This window comes from Coregonus clupeaformis, chromosome 37, assembly GCF_020615455.1.
Source record: "Coregonus clupeaformis isolate EN_2021a chromosome 37, ASM2061545v1, whole genome shotgun sequence".
Classification (NCBI taxonomy): Eukaryota; Metazoa; Chordata; class Actinopteri; order Salmoniformes; family Salmonidae; genus Coregonus; species Coregonus clupeaformis.
The window spans coordinates 8,696,166-8,719,501 of NC_059228.1; the positions used below are offsets into that span (position 1 = coordinate 8,696,166).

The following is a 23,336-nucleotide window of genomic DNA, read 5'->3' on the forward strand; positions in this document are numbered from 1 at the left end:
CATGCTGGAAAAGGCATTGTTCGTCACCAAACTGTTCTTGGATGGTTGGGAGAAGTTGCTCTCGGAGGATGTGTTGGTACCATTCTTTATTCATGGCTGTGTTCTTAGGCAAAATTGTGAGTGAGCCCACTCCCTTGGGTGAGAAGCAACCCCACACATGAATGGTCTCAGGATGCTTTACTGTTGGCATGACACAGGACTGATGGTAGCGCTCACCTTGTCTTCTCCGGACAAGCTTTTTTCCGGATGCCCCAAACAATCTGGAAGGGGATTCATCAGAGCAAATGACTTTACCCCAGTCCTCAGCAGTCCAATCCCTGTACCTTTTGCAGAATATCCGTCTGTCCCTGATGTTTTTCCTGGAGAGAAGTGGCTTCCTCGCTGCCCTTCTTGACACAAGGCCATCCTCCAAAAGTCTTGGCCTCACTGTGCGTACAAATGCACTCACACCTGCCTGCTACCATTCCTGAGCAAGCTCTGCACTGGTGGTGCACCGATCCCACAGCTGAATCAACTTTAGGAGACGGTCCTGGCGCTTGCTGGACTTTCTTGGGCACCATGAAGCCTTCTTCACAACAATTTAACCTTTCTCCTTGAAGTTCTTGATGATCCGATAAATGGTTGATTTAAGTGCAATCTTACTAGCAGCAATATCCTTGCCTGTGAAGCCCTTTTTGTGCAAAGCAATGATGACGGCACATTTTTCCTTGCAGGTAACCATGGTTAACAGAGGAAGAACAATGATTTCAAGCACCACCCTCCTTTTAAAGCTTCCAGTCTGTTATTCTAACTCAATCAGCATGACAGAGTGATCTCCTGCCTTGTCCTCGTCAACACTCTCACCTGTGTTAACGAGAGAATCACTGACATGATGTCAGCTGGTCCTATTGTGGCAGGGCTGAAATGCAGTGGAAATGTTTTTGGGGGATTCAATTCATTTTCATGGCAAAGAGGGACTTTGCAATTAATAGCAATTCATCTGATCACTCTTCATAACATTCTGGAGTATATGCAAATTGCCATCATAAAAACTGAGGCAGCAGACTTTGTGAAAATTAATATTTGTGTCATTCTCAAAACTTTTGACCACGACTGTATATGTATTTATATGTACAGTTGAAGTCTGAAGTTTACATACACTTAGGTCGGAGTCATTAAAACCAGTTTTTCAACCACTCCACAAATTTCTTGTTAACAAACTATAGTTTTGTCAAGTCAGTTAGGACATCTACTTTATGCATGACACAAGTAATTTTTCCAACTATTGTTTACATACAGATTATTTCACTTATAATTCACTGTATCACAATTCCAGTGGGTCAGAAGTTAACATACACTAAGTTGACTGTGCCTTTAAATAGCTTGGAAAATTCCAGAAAATTATGTCATGGCTTTAGAAGCTTCTGATAGGCTAATTGACATAATTTGAGTCAATTGGAGGTGTACCTGTGGATGTATTTCAAGGCCTACCTTCAAACATAGTGCCTCTTTGCTTGACATCATGGGAAAATCAAAAGAAATCAGACAAGACCTCAGAAATAAAAAATGGTAGACCTCCACAAGTCTGGTTCATCCTTGGGAGCAATTTCCAAACGCCTGAAGGTACCACGTTCATCTGTATAAACAATAGTACGCAAGTATAAACACCATGGGACCACGCAGCTGTCATACCGCTCAGGAAGGAGACGTGTTCTGTCTCCTCGAGATGAACGTACTTTGGTGCGAAAAGTGCAAATCAATCTCAATCCCAGAACAACAGCAAAGGACCTTGTGAAGATGCTGGAGGAAACAGGTACAAAAGTATCTATATCCACAGTTAAACGAGTCCTATATCGACATAACCTGAAAGGCCGCTCAGCAAGGAAGAAGCCACTGCTCCAAAACCGCCATAAAGAAGCCAGACTATGGTTTGCAACTGCACATGGGGACAAAGATCGTACTTTTTGGAGAAATGTCCTCTGGTCTGATGAAACAAAAATAGAACTGTTTGGCCATAATGACCATCGTTATGTTTGGAGGAAAACGGGGCTGGCTTGCAAGCCGAAGAACACCATCCCAACCGTGAAGCACGGGTGGCAGCATCATGCTGTGGGGTGCTTTGCTGCAGGGTGGACTGGTGCACTTCACAAAATAGATGGCATCATGAGGAAGAAAAATTATGTGGATATACTGAAGCAACATCTCAAGACATCAGTCCGGAAGTTAAAGCTTGGTCGCAAATGGGACTTCCAAATGGACAATGACCACAAGCATACTTCCAAAGTTGTGGCAAAATAGCTTAAGGACAACAAAGTCAAGGTATTGGAGTGGCCATCACAAAGCCCTGACCTCAATCCTATAGAAAATCTGTGGGCAGAACTGAAAAAGCGTGTGCGAGCAAGGAGGCCTACAAACCTGATTCAGTTACACCAGCTCTGTCATGAGGAATGGGCCAAAATTCACCCAATTTATGTGGGAAGCTTGTGGAAGGCTACCCGAAACGTTTGACCCAAGTTAAACAATTTAAAGTCAATGCTACCAAATACTAATTGAGTGTATGTAAACTTCTGACCCATTGGGAATGTGATGAAATAAATAAAAGCGGAAATAAATTATTCTCTCTAATATTATTCTGATATTTCACATTCTTAAAATAAAGTGGTGATCCTAACTGACCTAAGAAAGGAATTTTTACTAGGATTAAATGTCAGGAATTGTGATCCCGGTCTGCTTAAGTGTGCAGTGCCCATCATTGTTGGCTCAATAACCCACATTTTTTATTTAACACTGTTATCCAGAAATATTCAAAAAGTATGGAAATCTGCTCTTGTGCTGCCACTCCATAAGGGCAGGGATAGTAGTGATCTTAGTAATTATCGGCCCATTTCAAGGCTTCCTTGTCTAGCTAAGCTACTTGAATCCTTGGTAAATGTACAACTTTGCTCTTTTTTTATCTGGGAAATGTATTTTGAATGTAAACCAATTAGGGTTTAGGCCTGGGCATAGCACTATTACAGCCACCACTTTAGTTGTTAATGATCTTGTCAATGCTTTAGACACTAAAATTAAATGTGCTGCTTTGTTTGTGGACCTGTCAAAAGCTTTTGATACTGTTGATCATGCTATTTTATTGAATAAGTTGTCCTCGATAGGCCTGAGCTCTGACTACCCGTTCATGGTTTCATGATTATCTTAGTGACAGAACTCAGGCCATCGTGATTGATGGGGTTAAGTCAGAATTTCTTGAAGTGCATAAAGGTGTACCACAGGGGTCGATTTTGAGACCTGTTCTCATCACTTTATATAAGCACCATTGGTCAATCTGTAAAAAATTGGAAACTTCATCTATATGCGGATGATACTATTATGTATGCTATTGCCCCGACTGTTGATCTGGCGGTGTCAAAACTACAGTCCAATTTATTTTATAGCTATGCAGGAATCCCTTGCTGATTTAAAACTAAATATGGGCAAAACAATATACATGTTGTTTTTAAACTCTCGTAAGAATGTTTCAGATTAACTACATGTTCACTCATTCAATGGTTCTCCAATTGAACGTATTCCCGCATATAAATACCTAGGCATTTGGATTGATATGGATTTGACGTTTAAAAAACATAGATGAGCTGGTTAAGAAGCTAAGATTTAAAGTTGGCTTTGTCTACAGAAACAGATTGTGCCTTTCTCTAAGCAGTAGGTAGAAAATTATTCAGTCAACCTTTTTATCTTTTCTTGATTATGGTGATATTATTTATCAAAGTGCAGCTGCTACTACTCTTAAACGTTTGGATGCCGTCTATCATAAAGCTGTTCGTTTTGTTACTGGTGACAGTTTTGATACTCATCACTGCATCCTGTATCAAAAGGTTGGCTGGACTTCGCTAAACATCTGTAGATTCTCTATTTTTTGCATATTTTTCATACTGAATGTTATCAGATCTTCAGCCAAAACCTAATATTAGATAAAGGGAACCAGAGTTTACAAATAACAACAATTTTATAATTATTTTATTTATTTAATAAAAAAGTTATGCAACACCCAATTCCCCTGTGTGAAAAAGTAATTGCCCCCTTAGAAACAATAACTGGTTGTGCCACCTTTAGCTGCAATGACTGCAACAAAATGCTTCCTGTAGTTGTTGATCAGTCTCTTACATCGCTGTGGAGGAATTTTGGCCCACTCATGCATGCAGAACTGTTTTAACTCAGCGAACTTTGTGGGTGTTCAAGCATGAACTGCTCGTTTCAAGTCCTGCCACAACACCTCAATTGGGATTAGGTCTGGACTTTGACTAGGCCATTCCAAAACTTCAAATATGTTGCTTCTTAGCCATTTTCATGTAGACTTGATCGTGTGTTTTGGATCATTGTCTTGCTGCATGACCCAGCTGCGCCTTAGCTTCAGCTCACAGATGGATGGCCTGACATTCTCCCGTAGAATTCTCTGATACAGAGCAGAATGAATGGTTCCTTCTATTAAGGCAAGTCGTCCAGGTCCTGAGGCAGCAAAGCATCCCCAAACCAACAGTCAAGCATGGTGGTGGTAGTGTAATGGTTTGGGGATGCTTTGCTGCCATCCGTCTGTGAGCTGAAGCTGAAGCGCAGCTGGGTCATGCAGAGTATGAGTACCGCTTTAGTTTTTACTCTAATGCACCAGCCACCTACGACTTGGCTCAGACTCTCTCCCTATAGTTTAGTTTTGAATATAAATAAATAAATAAATAATTGTAAAATGTGTAACGTGTCAGTTTGCAAACCAGCCTCACACAGTCACCATGATTTGTTATCCTGCCAATGAACCAACAAGTTCTGTGAGATAAAATCTCCACCGTGGCTTCTCCTTCATTTTCTAAGGTAATATTGATGACAAGTTGCTGAATAATTATGAAGGCAATAATGACCATGATTATGCCGATGATGATATTAATAAACACATGCTCCCTGGACAGATGTCAGTAGATATCTTCTCCATCCCTACAGTGCCTTCAGACACTATTCATACCCCTTGACTTATTCCACATTTTGTTGTGTTAGTCTGAATTCAAAATTGATTAAATGGGGGGGGTTCTCACCCATCTACCCACAATACCTCATAATGAAAAAGTGAAAACATGTTTTTTTTAGAAATATTTGCAAATGTATTGAAAATGAAATACAGAAATATCATATTTACATAAGTCTTCACACCCCTTTGCTATGACACTTCAAATTGAGCTCAGGTGCATCCAATGTCCTTTGATCATCCTTGAGATGTCACTACAGCTTGATTGGAGTCCACCTCTGGCCAATTCAATTGTTTGGAAATGATTTAGGAAGAAACACACCTGTCTATATAAGGTCCCACAGTTGACAATTTCTAAAAACATGTTTTCACTTCGTCATAATGGGGTATACTTTCTGAAGGCACTGTACCTCGTTGAATGTCACCTCTACCACCCTAATAGGTGTCTCTAAATTGAACAGGCCCCATTTCTGAAATGTGTTTGATTAAAAATAATATCCTCGGCTCCCAGCAATCTAGGGTATTTATCTGAGTAAATTCCAAATTATGTGAGTCAAATTATTCAAACTAACAGTTATTCCCTGATGGCAGAGAGCGACTCAAGTTCAAAATGTAATTTCTTGACATTAATAAGTGTAAGAGAAGCACTAGCTACTGAGGAGCCAAACTGTATACATTCGGAGCAGTGACAGCAATATTACAATAGAGGGCTTGGAGTGAACAAAGCCAGAGAGTGAGGAATGTAATCTCGCTATATACACTTCTTTTGATAAATGATCCGATAACTCTCCCAAGTGAAACCCATGATAATCATACTTTTAGAGAAAAAAAAAAACAGACACACACAACTAAGGTTTATACAGAATCCACCAAGCATGACTTGTTTATAATATCCTTTCTTTCAAGTAACCTACTAAACTACGAGCCCAATCATCTTTCTCTCTGTAGCTGACAGCATTTCAGAAACAGTACATTACATAAAGGTTAAGACAAAAGGCACAGATCCACAGCCTCTAATAACAGAGAAGCAGGATACAAGGCTTGGATTTAGCGGGAATTAGGATTTAATAAGTACTGGCAGGACAGCAGGCCAATGCTATTGTGTACAGATTCCTACAAGCATCTCTAGTCCACACAAGGGATACAGTATAGTAGGGAGTGAAATGAAACGGCATAAAACTCAAATACACACACAGATGCACGATTAGACACGCAGGCATGCATACCCATATGTGCGCACACACACACACACACACGCACGAGCACACACACAGAGGGGGATTGTGCTTACCTTAGCATGGGCTGTTTGGGGTGGGCAGGGGGGTCACCGTCCCGGGGCTGCAGGGGCTTTTTGGTCACCTGCTTGTAAATGTTCCGGGCCATCACCCCCAACCACAGCATGGTGGAGAGGGACGAGTAGTGTAACGCCACGCCAACCTGCACCAGGGGACACAGACAGACATGGGTCACTCACTGTATCTATCTTCACATCATTTCCCACTCTTCTCTTCGCATTCTTCATGTCCCTCTCACTTCTTCACACCCAGTTGACTCACAGAGAGTTATTTTCCAGACACAACAAGCATGTCATCAAAGTCACTATTCACAACGTCACTAGCATCAAGTGTTTTTTCCAAAGATCAATTGCAGCGGGAGTGGAAGACTGTGACCTTTCTATTAGTCCATGCAAGCACACATGCACGTGCGCGCACACACACCCACATCTTCCACCAATAGCAATAGAGGACTCAGGACAGTAACCTTGAGCAGTCAACAATAAACCACAATATAAATGTCTGTCACGTCTACAATGCTTCATAAAAATAAAATACAACTTGTTTTCTAACAGATATTGTATCCCATCCTCTCTTGTTCTAATATTCATGAATTATGCTTGAATGGGAATCTGACATTGTTTTAAGCCTTTATCAGGAGACAGAAAGACAGCTACGAGAGAGAAGGAGAGCAAGAATAGAGGAAAGAGAGAGAGAATTAGAAATGCATTGTGTCCTTCTTTCCACAAACACACTCCTCAGTTCACTCAGCGGACCCAAAACTAAGAGGCATCCAATCAAATAACTCGCTCCAGTCTGCTAGGCTTCGCCAACTCTACAGGGACTGAAGGAACCATACAGGAGTCAGACATGATACTGATTTGAAATAACCTTGAGACTGGTTAATGGTGGAAAAAGCTCACAGTGAGTAGGTGGTGGTCTATGATTCAACCAATCAATAATTACACTCTTAGAAAAAAGGGTTATTCAACTGTCCCTGTAGGAAAAAATGTTTGGTTCCAGGTAGAACCCTTTTTGGTTCCATGTAGAACCCTTTTTGGTTCCATGTAGAACCCTTTGTGAAAAGAGTTCTACATACAACCCAAAAGGGTTCTACCTGGAACCAAAAAGGGTTATCTTATGGGGACAGCTGAATAACCCTTTTAGGTTCTAGATAGCACCTTTTTTCGAAGAGTATAGCTATAACCCACATCCTTTGGACTGAAAGGAACACTGGCTGAATGGACAAACAACCACTAATGTAGGATGGAATAGAACCCAAGTAAAAAGGTTTTATTGCCACACACTGAACTAGTCCTTGACCTCAAGAAGATATGAACAGCACATTCACAACAAGCAATATCAGCTACAGAAAACTCAAAAGGGATCAAATCAATCTCTTGCACACACAATGTACATACACACACACACAAAACAATGTGTTTTAATCAGTTATTTGGTGATATGTGAATATTTAAATAGATAATGTTCAGATCATATATAAATAGATACTTTTAATGTTTCACTATATTTATTTTAATGAAATTCACTGAGTGGGATGGTCCTCCCCTTCCTCCTCTGAGGAGCCTCCATTGACACACACACACACACACACACACACACACGCACACACAGAGTAGACTGATGTACACAGCGTGGAATAGTATAGTCTTTAGCTACGTGTATGTCACTGTCACAAGGAGTGGTATGAAAGTGTGGTATGGTTGAATCACAGAGGAATGATAGGGTCTGTCAGTGTGGAGTATAATTTAGTGAGTCCGGGTTAGGGTCAGTATTACTGTCGCAGTGTGGCTTATAAGTAAGAGATGACTAACATTAGAGAATGAGGAGTGGGTTGGAGGAAGGAAACGAGAGGGGAGGATGAGACGAGAGAGAGAGAGAGAGAGAGAGAGAGAGAGAGAGAGAGAGAGAGAGAGAGAGAGAGAGAGAGAGAGAGAGAGAGAGAGAGAGAGAGAGAGAGAGAGAGAGAGAGGGAGGTTTGTAGAGGAAGGGGGTTTGCAAGTGCTTGAAGTGCTGAGAGAGGCTGCCAAAGACGGTTCCAGAGCTCCTTGAAGTTTGCCTGGCAGGGCGGAGGGTGGAGGAGGGTGGAGAGGTGTTTGTGATCACACATATCCTTACAGCCAGCTCCTCTAGCAATCAGTCATGTAATCATCCCAGATAATTTCACCACTGCTGGGAACAGGGGAACAGCCTCAAACCCATTGAGAGGAGGGGAGACAAACCGGGCCCAAATAATCCCACAGCAATGCCGAGTTACCCATTAAAAATGCAGTGCTTCTACATTAGGCAACATGATTAAATCAGATAAATAGCCAGTGGTGAGGAGCACCAGAGGCACTGTGCAAAACACACCTGCGGTGATAATGACATTGAGAGAGGGGTAATATCTACATATGTGTGAGTACAATCAAGATTTTTGTTGCTTTACAGGCATCTCTCAAGCTGTGGCATCTCGGCAAGATGTCTGCATGTCACTCAGAACACATGTTGCTAATGCATGCATGTGGACAGCAAATCTGATGGGGAATATGCTAATTGTGTCGTAATAATGTGCCATTACGCAGCGGGGGAGCAGGTGGGTCGATAGGGGGGCAGCGTTTCATGCCGTGACACCGGCTGAAATGTGTCACCAGTAGTTTTCGACTCTTGCTTGACGGGCGTGACATGAACCAGAGGCGCCTAGCCTAGCTAGTTGTCTCTCTGTGAAGCCAAGCCTCCTGACAGGCATCCAAGGGATGGCTTCCATGAGCTACAGTGAGCTTCAGTGAGCTACAGTGAGCTACAACGATCAATGTGTGCAGCTCCATATTGAGGTGGACTCATTATGTTTAAGAACAAGAAGATGTCTAAACTGTTTGTGACAGGAGGGTAAGGCAGCAGCCTCAGCAGTGTCCCAGGTGCACTGACGGACTAGGTTCTGAACAGAGAAGAAGAGCCTTGTTGATATAAATAGAGGATGAGTTTGAAGCCTTTGAAACCTCAACTGAAAGGTAGAAAGAGAGAAAAAACATCAATCTCTCGCCAGCTAAATACCCACATGCTGAGGAGAGATAGCAGAGGGAAGATGACATGTTCAAACGGATGTATCAAACTCTCTTGAAAACCTACAGTATCATCTAGCTATCAATCTCCCAAAACTGAACAATGTGCCTGGTCTTCTTACTCCTTATTTTGTCAAGACACGATTGAGTCTATCGCTAACTCTGACATTTTAACTCCACACCAATCATTATCCATTTTCCTAAAATCTTCCTATCAATCTCCCCAAAACAACAATGGGCATGCATACCAGAGTCTGGTTTTCTTACTCCTTATTTTGTCAAGACAAGCTTGAGTCTATTGCTAACCCTGAAATCAAAACTCCCTAACAACCATAATAACCCTTTCACACAAGACATCAGTTAAGCCAATTATTGACTAAGAGGTAAGCATCTCTATTTAAAAGCTGTAACATCTCTTACCTGATGTCTCCAATCAGCTGCTTTATCTTTAAATAAGGACTCAGGATACCCCTCAGGTCATGACATGCACCACCAATTAGCCACCCCAACACTATCCTTCCCCTAGCTGCCTCCAGGCTCTGACCTAAAAACAGTATGTATGGCAGGATCCTCTCACATTGACACATTTCCCTTGATCTCTTCTGCTTTATAACATCTAAGAGCTAAGCGTTAATGGTCCCAACAGGAGAGAAAGCACTCCTGTGACCCATTAGCTAACCCACACCGGCATACAGGCCTCGTAACCAGCCACGTCCCGCAGCGCTGACTGGCGCCTGTGTCTCGCTCTCTCTCCACCTTTCTATCTCCCTCGCTCTCTCTTTCTCTTTTCCTTTCTCTCTCTCTATTTCTCTTTCTTGCGCACAGCCTCAGGCTAAGAGACGGAGGTGCCACCTACGGAGGAAGAGAGAGTCAAGCGGTCGGCAACATCAGTAACGGCAGCTATACTCCTACTCCCCCCAAAACAACACCCTCATTAGGACAACAAACTGCTGGGTAAAAAGCCCCTGGGGGCCGGGGCGGGAAACCCCTGGAGGGACAGGCAACATGGCTTTCATCACGGGATATGTACTGCCAGCCATTATATCAATAGGAAACACACAGGAAGATAGCTAGCTAGATAAATGCATTCATCTGCTGTAGGGTGCGAAAATTAAGCTGTATGGACTGTATTGTCTCACACTGTGTGGAGAGAGTCGTGACGGAGCGTTGGTGTAGCCTATTCATCAGAGCATCAAGAGGGACAGTGGGGAGAGAGAGAGAGAGAGAGAGAGAGAGAGAGAGAGAGAGAGAGAGAGAGAGAGAGAGAGAGAGAGAGAGAGAGAGAGAGAGAGAGAGAGAGAGAGAGAGAGAGAGAGAGAGAGAGAGAGAGAGAGAGAGAGAGAGAGAGAGAGAGAGAGAGAGAGAGAGAGAGAGAGAGAGAGAGAGAGAGAGAGAGAGAGAGAGCTATACGTACTGTGTGCACTCAGAGTACCTCCATAGACATTCATAATCATTTCCACCGGAGAGCTTTGAGAGGGCGGAAATGAAAAGGCAGTACACTTACTGCTTGACAGATGATGGGGTATTTGATTCGATTGATGCCTCCAGCAAACACAGTGAAGGTCAGAGCCGTGTGGAAACAGAAGTTGAGGAGCATGTGCCATCCCTTCCGACTAATGCGGATTGTGCTGCCAAAAGAAAAGAAACCCACACAGTCAGTCACATAAATATGAATAGCACAGAAAATCAGGGGAATGGATTACACATTGATGCAGAGGATGTTGAACATTTTAGAGTTTAAAAAAATACCCATTTCATCATTCAGATACTTTATTAGGATACAAGGGGGTGAGAAATAAAGGGTGAGGGAAAAATCTGGTGAAATGCAATGCATCATTTGCAAATTACATTTTGTAAATAATAATAATAATCTACATATCCCCTACATTAATATACAGACTTTAAAGCACAGCCATGTCATACAATTCATAGTTCAGAACATATACAGGGATGAAGAGAAAATAGATGGATGAGAAATTAGAAATAACAGGATGAGGTGAAAGTCAGTCAAATGTATTGCATCATTTTTTGGTAATATTTTATTTATAATTGTTTTCCAACAATACAAAACACCTGCACATACAAAGCACAACATACAGACGCACATAAACATCCACAACATCACCCCTGCCCACACCCGCATCTCAGGCCACATGGTCTCAAACTGCACCATTTTGTTTCTCTTTGAACATTTAGATAATAAAGCACTTGACCTTTCCATTGTGTTAATGATGGAGGATTGGTTGATTTACAGTAACTATACGTTCTTTTAAGTTGATTGACGAGAAAAAGATCGTCCAACCTGTCGGTGATCTCATTGCACACTCATATGCCATGTCTTGAAATAAATATGCAGACAGACGGATTAAAAGTACATTTACATTGTAATACTTCTGACAGCCAACTTTCTAACTCCGCCCATGACTTTAGGACTTTATAGCATTCCCAGAATGCATGGATTATTGAGTCATTGTTAGTTTTACACTTAAGACAAGACTCTGTGCTGTAGAATTTGTGAATTTTGTCTCGTGTAATAAATTCTATACATTAGTTTACACTGGATTAAGCGTACATTTTTATTAACTGTAATTACGTTAGTTATGTTCCAACATTCCCCCCATCTTGTGCCAATATCAGTTATTTAAGTCTTGGTTCCAATAGTTTATATTTTTTTCTAAGAGATTGTCAGTTGGATATGCTCTCTGCAATGTTTTGTATATCTTACCTATCATATGAATATCATTTTCTGACTCAAATAGGATTCCCTCAAGATTACTCTGATGTCCAAAAGATTTCAAATATACATTTCTACATGTGAAAGTTGCATGTATTTGAAAATCTACAGTTGAAGTCGGAGGTTTACATACACTTAGGACTGAGCCACTCCACACATTTCTTGTTAACAAACTATAGTTTTGGCAAGTCGGTTAGGACATCTACTTTGTGCATGACACAAGTCATTTTTCCAACAATTGTTTACAGACAGATTATTTCACTTATAATTCACTGTATCACAATTCCAGCTGGTCAGAAGTACACTAATTGACTGTGCCTTTAAAAAGCTTGGAATATTCCGGAAAATGATGTCATAGCAAGAAGCTTCTGATAGGCTAATTGACATAATTTAAGTCAATTGGAGGTGTACCTGTGGATGTATTTCAAGACCTACCTTCAAACTCAGTGCCTCTTTGCTTGACATCATGGGAAAATCAAAAGAAATCAGACAAGACCTCAGAAAAAAGATTGTAGACCTCCACAAGTCTGGTTCATCATTGGGAGCAATTTCCAAATGCCTGAAGGTATCACGTTCATCTGTACAAACAATAGTACACAAGTATAAACAACATGGGACTATGCAGCTGTCATACCACTCAGGAAGGAGACGTGTTCTGTCTCCTAGAGATGAACCTACTTTGTTGTGAAAAGTGCAAATCAATCCCAGAACAACAGCAAAGGACCATGTGAAGATGCTGGAGGAAACAGGTACAAAAGTATCTATATCCACAGTAAAACAAGTCCTATATCGACATAACCTGAAAGGCCGCTCAGCAAGGAAGAAGCCACTGCTCCAAAACCGCCATAAAAAAGCCAGACTACGGTTTGGGCACATGGGGACAAAGATCGTACTTTTTGGAGAAATGTCCTCTGGTCTGATGAAACAAAACTAGAACTGTTTGGCCATAATGACCATCGTTATGTTTGGAGGAAAAAGGGGGTTGCTTGCAAGCCGAAAAACACCATCCCAACCGTGAAGCACGGGGGTGGCAGCATCATGCTGTGGGGGTGCTTTGCTGCAGGAGGGACTGGTGCACTTCACAAAATAGATGGCATCATGAAGAAGGAATATGATGTGGATATATTGAAGCAACATCTCAAGACATCAGTCAGGAAGTTAAAGCTTGGTCGCAAATGGGTCTTCCAAATGGACAATGGCCACAAGCATACTTCCAAAGTTATGGCAAAATGGCTTAAGGACAACAAAGTCAAGGTATTGGAGGGGCCATCACAAAGCCCTGACCTCAAGCCTATCGAAAATGTGTGGGCAGAACTGAAAAGGCGTGTGCGAGCAAGGAGGCCTACAAACCTGACTCAGTTACACCAGCTCTGTCAGGAGGAATGGGCCAAAATTCACCCAACTTATTGTGGGAAGCTTGTGGAAGGCTACCCAAAACGTTTGACCCATGTTAAACAATTTAAAGGCAATGCTACCAAATACTAATTGAGTGTATGTAAACTTCTGACCCACTGGGAATGTGATGAAAGAAATAAAAGCTGAAATAAATAATTATCTACTATTATTCTGACATTTCACATTCTTAAAATAAAGTGGTGATCCTAACTGACCTAAGACAGGGAATTTTTCTAGGATTAAATGTCAGGAATTGTGAAAAACGGACTTTAAATGTATTTGGCTAAGATGTATGTATACTTCCGACTTCAAGTGTACAGTCATGGTCAAAAGTTTTGAGAATGACACAAGTATTGGTCTTCACAAAGTTTGCTGCTTCAGTGTTTTTAGATATTTTTGTCAGATGTTACTATGGTATACTGAAGTATAATTACAAGCATTCCATACAGTGAGGGAAAAAAGTATTTGATCCCCTGCTGATTTTGTACGTTTGCCCACTGACAAAGAAATTATCAGTCTACTTGTCTGTCGGCCTTGCATTAAAGAACATAATTGGTTAAGGAAAACTGTGATAAATAAATAAGTATATCAGTTTCACTTAAGGACCAAAGGATTGACAGCCGTCCCATATAGATTGCAAAATAGTTGGGAAGAGATCTTTGACGTACCGATCCCATGGCATAGTGTTTATGAACTGATATGCAAAACGACACCGGATTCAAAAATTAGAATCTTTCAATTTAAATTATTATATAAAATTCTTGCTACCAATAGAATGTTATTTATATGGGGGATACAATCTTCCCAGCTCTGCAGATTTTGCTGTGAAGAGACAGAATCATTAGATCATTTGTTTTGGTTCTGTCCATTTGTAGCTTGTTTTTGGACACAGGTCCAGGAATGGCTAAAGGATTGCAATATTTACCTGGAACTAACCTTGCAGATAGCATTACTGGGTGATCTGAAAAGTCATAGTCAATCAATCAATAATATAATAATACTTTTAGCAAAATTGTTTATTTTCAATTCACAATCTGTAGAAGCAATGAGAATAGAAAGGTTCAGAACTTTTGTAAAACATCACAGTACGGTTGAAATATATATGGCAAATATAAATCCTATATGGATGGTGTTAAGAGATAGATGGGAGGTATTGAATAGAGTTGAAGAATGGGACTAATAACAAATAAAAACAAATAATAACAAAGATAGCTAATAATGTAAGCATACTATGTCCATAATAAGTATATAGGTTGTATGTTGGGAGCTTTTGGGAAAGAGCACAGTTAGAAAGATATGGCATATAGAAGCAAACCGGATGGACATCATGAAAATGATCGGAGAGGTTGAGAGTAGAAGAAGTTCAGGAGCAATAAAAAAATATATTAAAAAAATACATATATATATAATAGAATTATTGTAAAATTAACTCTGTCCATAAGGTGTAGATAGTAAGTATAGACCGGAAGTAGAGGCCTGGGCATTGTTGTTAGGGGATGTAGCTCAGTTGGTAGAGCATGGCGTTTGCAACGCCAGGGTTGTGGGTTCGATAAAAAATGATGTATGCACTAACTGTAAGTCGCTCTGGATAAGAGCGTCTGCTAAATGACTAAAATGTAAATGTAAATGTTGTTCACTAATTTACTCCAAGTAGGGAAAGGATGGTGGGGTTGAAAAGTAATAAAGGGGAGTATATATATAACAAAAAAACTAAAACAAAAAAAACATGGGGGATTGGAAGTGATGCAGACGATTACATTGATAGAAGATACAATCTATCTGCAATATTAAGCTGATCCATTCCCCCCAGAAAAAAATAAAAAATAAATAAAAAATACAAAAAAAATAAAAAATAAAAAATAAAATAAAACAATCAGTCTATAATTTTAATGGTAGGTTTATTTGAACAGTGAGGGACAGAATAACAACAAAATAATCCAGAGAAACGCATGTCAAAAATGTTATAAATTGATTTGCATTTTAATGAGGGAAATAAGTATTTGACCCCCTCTCAGTTAGAAAGATTTCTGGCACCCAGGTGTCTTTTATACAGGTAACGAGCTGAGTTAGGAGCACACTCTTAAAGGCAGTGCTCCTAATCTCAGTTTGTTACCTGTATAAAAGACACCTGTCCACAGAAACAATCAATCAATCAGATTCCAAACTCTCCACCATGGCCAAGACCAAAGAGCTCTCCAAGGATGTCAGGGACAAGATTGTAGACCTACACAAGGCTGGAATGGGCTACAAGACCATCGCCAAGCAGCTTGGTGAGAAGGTGACAACAGTTGGTGCGATTATTCGCAAATGGAAGAAACACAAAATAACTGTCAATCTCCCTCGGCCTGGGGCTCCATCCAAGATCTCACCTCGTGGAGTTGCAATGATCATGAGAACGGTGAGGAATCAGCCCAGAACTACACGGGAGGATCTTGTCAATGATCTCAAGGCAGCTGGGACCATAGTCACCAAGAAAACAATTGGTAACACACTATGCCGTGAAGGACTGAAATCCTGCAGCGCTCGCAAGGTCCCCCTGCTCAAGAAAGCACATATACAGGCCCGTCTGCAGTTTGCCAATGAACATCTGAATGATTCAGAGGAGAACTGGGTGAAAGTGTTGTGGTCAGATCAGACCAAAATCGAGCTCTTTGGCATCAACTCAACTCGCCGTGTTTGGAGGAGGAGGAATGCTGCCTATGACCCCAAGAACACCATCCCCAAAGTCAAACATGGAGGTGGAAACATTATGCTTTGGGGGTGTTTTTCTGCTAAGGGGACAGGACAACTTCACCGCATCAAAGGGACAATGGACGGGGCCATGTACCATCAAATCTTGGGTGAGAACCTCCTCCCCTCAGCCAGGGCATTGGAAATGGGTCGTGGATGGGTATTCCAGCACGACAATGTCCCAAAATACACGGCCAAGGCAACAAAGGAGTGGCTCAAGAAGAAGCACATTAAGGTCCTGGAGTGGCCTAGCCAGTCTCCAGACCTTAATCCCATAGAAAATATGTGGAGGGAGCTGAAGGTTGGAGTTGCCAAACGTCAGGCTCAAAACCTTAATGACTTGGAGAAGATCTGCAAAGAGGAGTGGGACAAAATCCCTCCTGAGATGTGTGCAAACCTGGTGGCCAACTACAAGAAATGTCTGACCTCTGTGATTGCCAACAAGGGTTTTGCCACCAAGTACTAAGTCATGTTTTGCAGAGGGGTCAAATACTTATTTCCCTTATTAAAATGCAAATAAATTTATAACATTTTTGACATGTCTTTGTCAGTGAGCAAACGTACAAAATCAGCAGGGGATCAAATACTTTTTTTCCCTCACTGTAAGTGTCAAAGGCTTTTATTGACAATTACATTAAGTTCATGTAAAGAGTCAATATTTGCAGTGTTGACCCTTCTTTTTCAAGACCTCAGCAATCTGCCCTGGCATGCTGTCAATTAACTTCTGGGCCACATCCTGACTGATGGCATCCCATTCTTGCATAATCAATGCTTGGAGTTTGTCAGAATTTGTGGGTTTTTGTTTGTCCACCCGCCTCTTGAGGATTGACCACAAGTTCTCAATGGGATTAAGGTCTGGGGAGTTTCCTGGCCATGGACCCAAAATGTCTATGTTTTGTTCCCCGAGCCACTTAGTTATCACTTTTGCCTTACGGCAAGGTGCTCCATCATGCTGGAAAAGGCATTGTTCGTCACCAAACTGTTCTTGGATGGTTGGGAGAAGTTGCTCTCAGAGGATGTGTTGGTACCATTCTTTATTCATGGCTGTGTTCTTAGGCAAAATTGTGAGTGAGCCCACTCCCTTGGGTGAGAAGCAACCCCACACATGAATGGTCTCAGGATGCTTTACTGTTGGCATGACACAGGACTGATGGTAGCGCTCACCTTGTCTTCTCCGGACAAGCTTTTTTCCGGATGCCCCAAACAATCTGAAAGGGGATTCATCAGAGAAAATGACTTTACCCCAGTCCTAAGCAGTCCAATCCCTGTACCTTTTGCAGAATATCCGTCTGTCCCTGATGTTTTTCCTGGAGAGAAGTGGCTTCCTCGCTGCCCTTCTTGACACCAGGCCATCCTCCAAAAGTATTTGCATCACTGTGTATGCAGATGCACTCACACCTGCCTGCTGCCATTCCTGAGCAAGCTCTGCACTGGTGGTGCCCCGATCCCGCAGCTGAATCAACTTTAGGAGACGGTCCTGGCGCTTGCTGGACTTTCTTGGGCGCCCTGAAGCCTTCTTCACAACAATTGAACCTCTCTCCTTGAAGTTCTTGATGATCCGATAAATGGTTGATTTAGGTGCAATCTTACTAGCAGCAATATCCTTGCCTGTGAAGCCCTTTTTATGCAAAGCAATGATGACGGCACATTTTTCCTTGCAGGTAACCATGGTTAACAGAGGAAGAACAATGATTTCAAGCACCACCCTCCTTTTAAAGCTTCCAGTCTGTTATTCTAACTCAATCAGCATGACAGAGTGATCTCCAGCCTTGTCCTCGTCAACACTATCACCTGTGTTAACGAGAGAATCACTGACATGATGTCAGCTGGTCCTTTTGTGGCAGGTCTGAAATGCAGTGGAAATGTTTTTTTGGGATTAAATTCATTTTCATGGCAAAGAGGGACTTTCCAATTAATTGCAATTCATCTGCTCACTCTTCATAACATTCTGGAGTATATGCAATTCACCAATTTATCGGTGAATTCTGAAAAACGATCCAAGTATTGTTCCATAGGTTTGTGTTTTAGGGGAGTGATATTGGTTCTTGCATAATACTGTACATTTCATTTTCTTCCATATTGTTATAACGTTTTTAACTATGAAATTGTTCATGTTCTTAGCTTTATCCTTTGAAAATAGACACGTGAAAAGATTCTGGGGATGAGCATGCGCAGCTTCAATATGTACCCATTGTTCCTCTTTAGTGCATTTAACTATATGTCGCAATTAAAAGCCCTGGGTGGTGAGTTGAAATAAGGTTAAAACCACCCTCAGACTCAGGAAGATGTAAAACCTTCCTTTTTATTCTAAAAGTTTTATTTGCCCATATAAAGTCTGTTATGACCGAGTATACTTTTTAAAAGAATGTCTTCGGGAGGGGTAATTGGTATTACTGAGAAGAAATATAAACACTTTGGGAGCCATGCCATTCTGAAGAGGTTTATTCTACCTGTAAGATTTATGGAAAGATTGTTCCATGTGATTAGATCTGCTTTCATATTGTTGAGTAATGGGATAAAGTTATCTTCTATATGTATTTGTTGTTTGTTGTCACTTATTAAGCATCCTAAATATTTTATATTTTTTGTGGTCCACTTAAAGGATTGCTGTAGATCATGAGTTATTATTTATATTTTTCCTATTGCCATTATTTCATTTTTTCCACATTCATTTTATATCCAGAGATTTTAGAGTATTCTTTGATTACAGTAATGTACAGTACACTACACAACCATTTCACACACAGAGAGAGAGAGAGAGAGAGAGAGAGAGAGAGAGAGAGAGAGAGAGAGAGAGAGAGAGAGAGAGAGAGAGAGAGAGAGGCAGACTAAATCAGCATTATCCTCATCATTTTCACCAGTGCCATTAAACACCAGGGGAAAAACATGTATAGGAAAGAACCTCTGTTGTATGCGAGAAACTTGCAGAGAGCGAGAGAAAGAGAGAGAGAGAGAGTAAGAAAGACCAGGGCGAGGGAGACCAGAGAGAGAGAGGCCAGGGAGACCAGAGAGCGAGAGACCAGAGAGAGAGATACCAGAGAGAGAGAATTAGTGAAAACAAGTCATAATGAAAGCGAGTCATACAGACAGAGAGAGAGGGAGATAGAGAAGGAGAGAGAAAAAGAAAGATAGAGAGCTGCAGTAATCTATGAGGCGTGTCTGAGTTAGTGTGCAGTGTTATGTGCCAGAGAGGAGAGGAAGAGCTGCTTTTTAGGTGCTAAACTACAACCAGGAAGCTCCAGGAGAGGGCTATAAATCACTGCAGCCTCTGCCTGCCTCCCAGTGCTTTTCATGGGCTTGGCTATGGGCTCTTATTGGGTCAAGTGTATTAACCTGGAACCCCTCCACTTCCTTGTTCCCCTGGGAGAGCATGTGGCTAAACTGATCTCCCGCTTGTTCTCCTTGGCCGAGGGGATATTCTGAAGGGTGAACTTGGAGTCCGAATGGAATGGACCCTTGATAATAGGCTCACCAGCGTCACTATTCAGTGAATACACACTCCCTTTGCTTGAAATACACTAACGTTATGAGAGTCAGTGAAGCGCTGAAATGACTTCTATATGTGTGGCAAAACTGACCCCTTACTTGTTCTCCTTGGCCGAGGGGAGGGAACGTTTCGAAGGGTGAACTTCGCCCCAGTGGAATTAGTACTCGTGTAAGCTCACCAGCTACACTATTCAGTGATGCTACATTACACCCTCCTCTTTCTTGGAATACACTAACGTTATGACAGTCAGTGAAGTTATTTCTACACATTTAGGAAATGTTTCTGATCTGAGATCTGCGTTCACAACTCTGACTTTCGCGTAAATCATTCATTGATATCAATGGGAGACTGGTGTGCACGGATCTCAATTCAGAATGTCGCCCTTAGAGCATTTCTACAATAAGGAAGACAAGGCTTGGCTATGTTGTGATGCCTTTGGGGATGGAGGGAGGTGAAATGTTGGAGTGTTGTACTCCAGCTGCAGCTGTGCGACGACGGCTTGTTTCCTCTGACAACAGGGTGTCTCCCGACTGCAGTCGTGGAGCCACCGACGACATCACTCCTCCCATACTGCAGTTACCTGTCTTCATCATCCATCTATCCCTATAGATGGGGCTAGCTGACAATGTCATGAAAACGATGTGCACGCTTCAATGGGGAAGAAGTCCATGAGTTGTTGTGATTCTGGATGGCCAGATAGCTTCCAACAATGACAAGAAACTGCCATGTGGGGAATTGTAAGTGACTCGTTTCAGCTAGTTTAATCTTGTTCTTGATACCATGTCTTGTTTTGAGGTGTTATCGCTGATTTCATGTCAATGCTAATATGACAAAATTGCTAGCTAGCTAACCAACAACTGTAACAATGTATTTGAGAGACAACAAGTGCTCATTGTCCAAATGTATTTATGTTTTCAAAAAACATTGGACACTAAATATAGTTTACATGTTGTCAACAATCTAAGCCAACCTTGTCTGTTTTGCCCGATAGTTGCGTTTTGTTGCTAAACAACCAACCCGTCTATAGCCCTTCATTTTGTCAATATCTATTTTTCCTCTCTTTGTTAGAGTTGCCTCATACTGATTCAAACCTTAACATTTGTTCATAGATATTCATGCCCCATTACACCCTATCTAATCTATTCATCTCCTTTCAATCAGAACCAAAGGCAGTATCAAAAAGGTATCATTCTTTTCATCTGTCATTTCAGAGACATGGCACAACTTTCTTTTTGGTATTTTATTCTCAGCATCGTGAAAGTATAAAAGGACTGAATGATCGATCACATTCAGTTTCAGTCACTTACTCCATTGCTCGTGAGTGACTAACAAAGACTCAAAGGGAAAATGAGGCCCAAACAAATATCTAGCTATCCAACCTTGTCGGGTGGCAGGTAGCTTAGTGGTTAAGAGCGTGCCAGTAACTGAAAGGTCGCTGGTTCTAATCCCCGAGCCAAGTAGGTGAAAAATCTGTCGATGTGCCCTTGAGCAAGGCACTTAATCCTAATTGCTCCTGTAAGTCGCTCTGGATAAGAGCATCTGCTAAATGACATAAATGTAAATGTAAATGTATCCAAGTTGCCTGGAGCCCACACTGGATCATCAGTAGAGGAAGACTAGATTAACTGATATATAGCACAGCCCTCAGGGATTGAAAGACCATATGGAGAGAGGTGACTGAGGTGGTCTGGATATTATAGACATCAGATTGAGCCATCTCTTTGAGTCAGGTGGTGGTGGGGTAGTTTGGCACACATCCCACTAAACTGCACAGAGACACACACACACATCAATCCTCCACTTCAGATGTCTGAGTCAGGCATCTGTGGGTCTGAGTCAGGCCCGCCACACACAGTATTCCAAGGGTTTTTACCTGTGGTGGACGATATAGGTGATGATGGAGGCGAAGAGGCAGAGCAACATGACGGCCGTGCAGGCATACACGACCGGGTGCAGAAACTCCCCAGGGTATGGGGGGAAAGAAAGCACCTTCTTCAGATCCTATAGGAGAAAGAAACATTATTTTTTTAGAAACAATGTATAAGACTATGCAATTGTCCTCAATGCTTTGGCAATATTTTCATGTCAAAAAAGTGATTTGAATTGAGAGAGAGATGGACATGGAGAGAGAGAGAAAGAGACAGCGGGGGAGAGAGTGGTGGAGGGGGGGCAGAGAGAGATAGGGGGGTGAAGAGAGAGATAGAGAGAAGGGGGGGAGAGAGTGAGAGAGAGACCAGGGTCAGACACAACATATGGTATCATATTTCACATACTATGTAGACAAACAAGCAATGTACTGTATATGACAGTCTAAGTTCAAAGAAAACTAAGTGGACCTCATGTGTATGCTGTATCTGGGCAACCGAAAGCAAAACACACTCGCACAATGCTCATTGCTAGATGAACAATGATCCACAAAAAATGTATGTCACACAAACAATTCTCAGAATTAGCTAAACATATGTAGCGCTCCCGGGGAGAATCAGCATGACTATCTCTCTTTATGTCATACAACTAGAGTAGCAGATGCTCAATTGGAACACTTCAACATCACGCTGCATCTGTGCTACACATCTGGAAGCATATGTTGCCCTTTACAGGACTCACACAGAAGCATTACTACGCTGTCACGTTACACTGAGAACACACACATCACACATCATCGTGACAACTATGTACAGTTGAAGTCGGACGTTTACATACACCTTAGCCAAATACATTTAAACTCAGTTTTTCACAATTCCTGACATTTAATCCTAGTAAAAATGCCGTGTTTTAGGTCAGTTAGGATCACCAAATTATTTTAAGAATGTGAAAAGTCAGAATAATAGTAGAGAATATTATTTACTTCAGCTTTTATTTCTTTCATCACATTCCCAGTGGGTCAGAAGTTTACATACACTCAATTAGTATTTGGTAGCATTGCCTTTAAATTGTTTAACTTGGGTCAAACGTTTTGGGTAGCCTTCCACAAGCTTCCCACAATAAGTTGGGTGGATTTTGGCCCATTCCTCCTGACAGAGTTGGTGTAACTGAGTCAGGTTTGTAGGCCTCCTTGCACGCACACGCTTTTTCAGTTCTGCCCACACATTTTCTATAGGATTGAGGTCAGGGCGGGATGGCCACTCCAATACCTTGACTTTGTTGTCCTTAAGCCATTTTGCCACAACTTTGGAAGTATGCTTGGGGTCATTGTCCATTTGGAAGACCCATTTGCGACCAAGATTTAACTTCCTGACTGATGTCTTGAGATGTTGCTTCAATATATCCACATAATTTTCCTTCCTCATGATGCCATCTATTTTGTAAAGTGCACCAGTCCCTCCTGCAGCAAAGCACCCCGACAGCATGATGCTGCCACCCCCGTGCTTCACGGTTGGGATGGGGTTCTTCGGCTTGCAAGCGTCCCCCTTTTTCCTACAAAAATAACGATGGTCATTATGGCCAAACAGTTCTATTTTTGTTTCATCAGACCAGAGGACATTTCTCCAAAAAGTACGATCTTTGTCCACATGTGCAGTTGCAAACCGTAGTCTGGCTTTTCTATGGCGGTTTTGGAGCAGTGGCTTCTTCCTTGCTGAGCGGCCTTTCAGGTTATGTCGATATAGGACTCGTTTAACTGTGGATATAGATACTTTTGTACCTGTTTCCTCCAGCATCTTCACAAGGT

General features: G+C 41.7%; 1 protein-coding gene across 3 annotated transcripts in view; it reads right to left on the reverse strand.

Moving 5' to 3' along the window:
* Positions 1–23,336, reverse strand: part of LOC121553489 (adhesion G protein-coupled receptor A1-like) — a 73,621-nt gene that overhangs the window by 22,889 nt on the left and 27,396 nt on the right. For all 3 annotated transcript variants that reach the window (XM_045211526.1, XM_045211527.1, XM_041866624.2), the window contains 3 exons: positions 21,540–21,667; positions 10,825–10,948; positions 6,276–6,421 (listed from right to left, as the gene is read on the reverse strand). In XM_045211526.1, the coding sequence (XP_045067461.1) occupies positions 6,276–6,421; positions 10,825–10,948; positions 21,540–21,667 (398 nt within the window). The remainder of the gene's footprint in view (positions 1–6,275; positions 6,422–10,824; positions 10,949–21,539; positions 21,668–23,336) is intronic.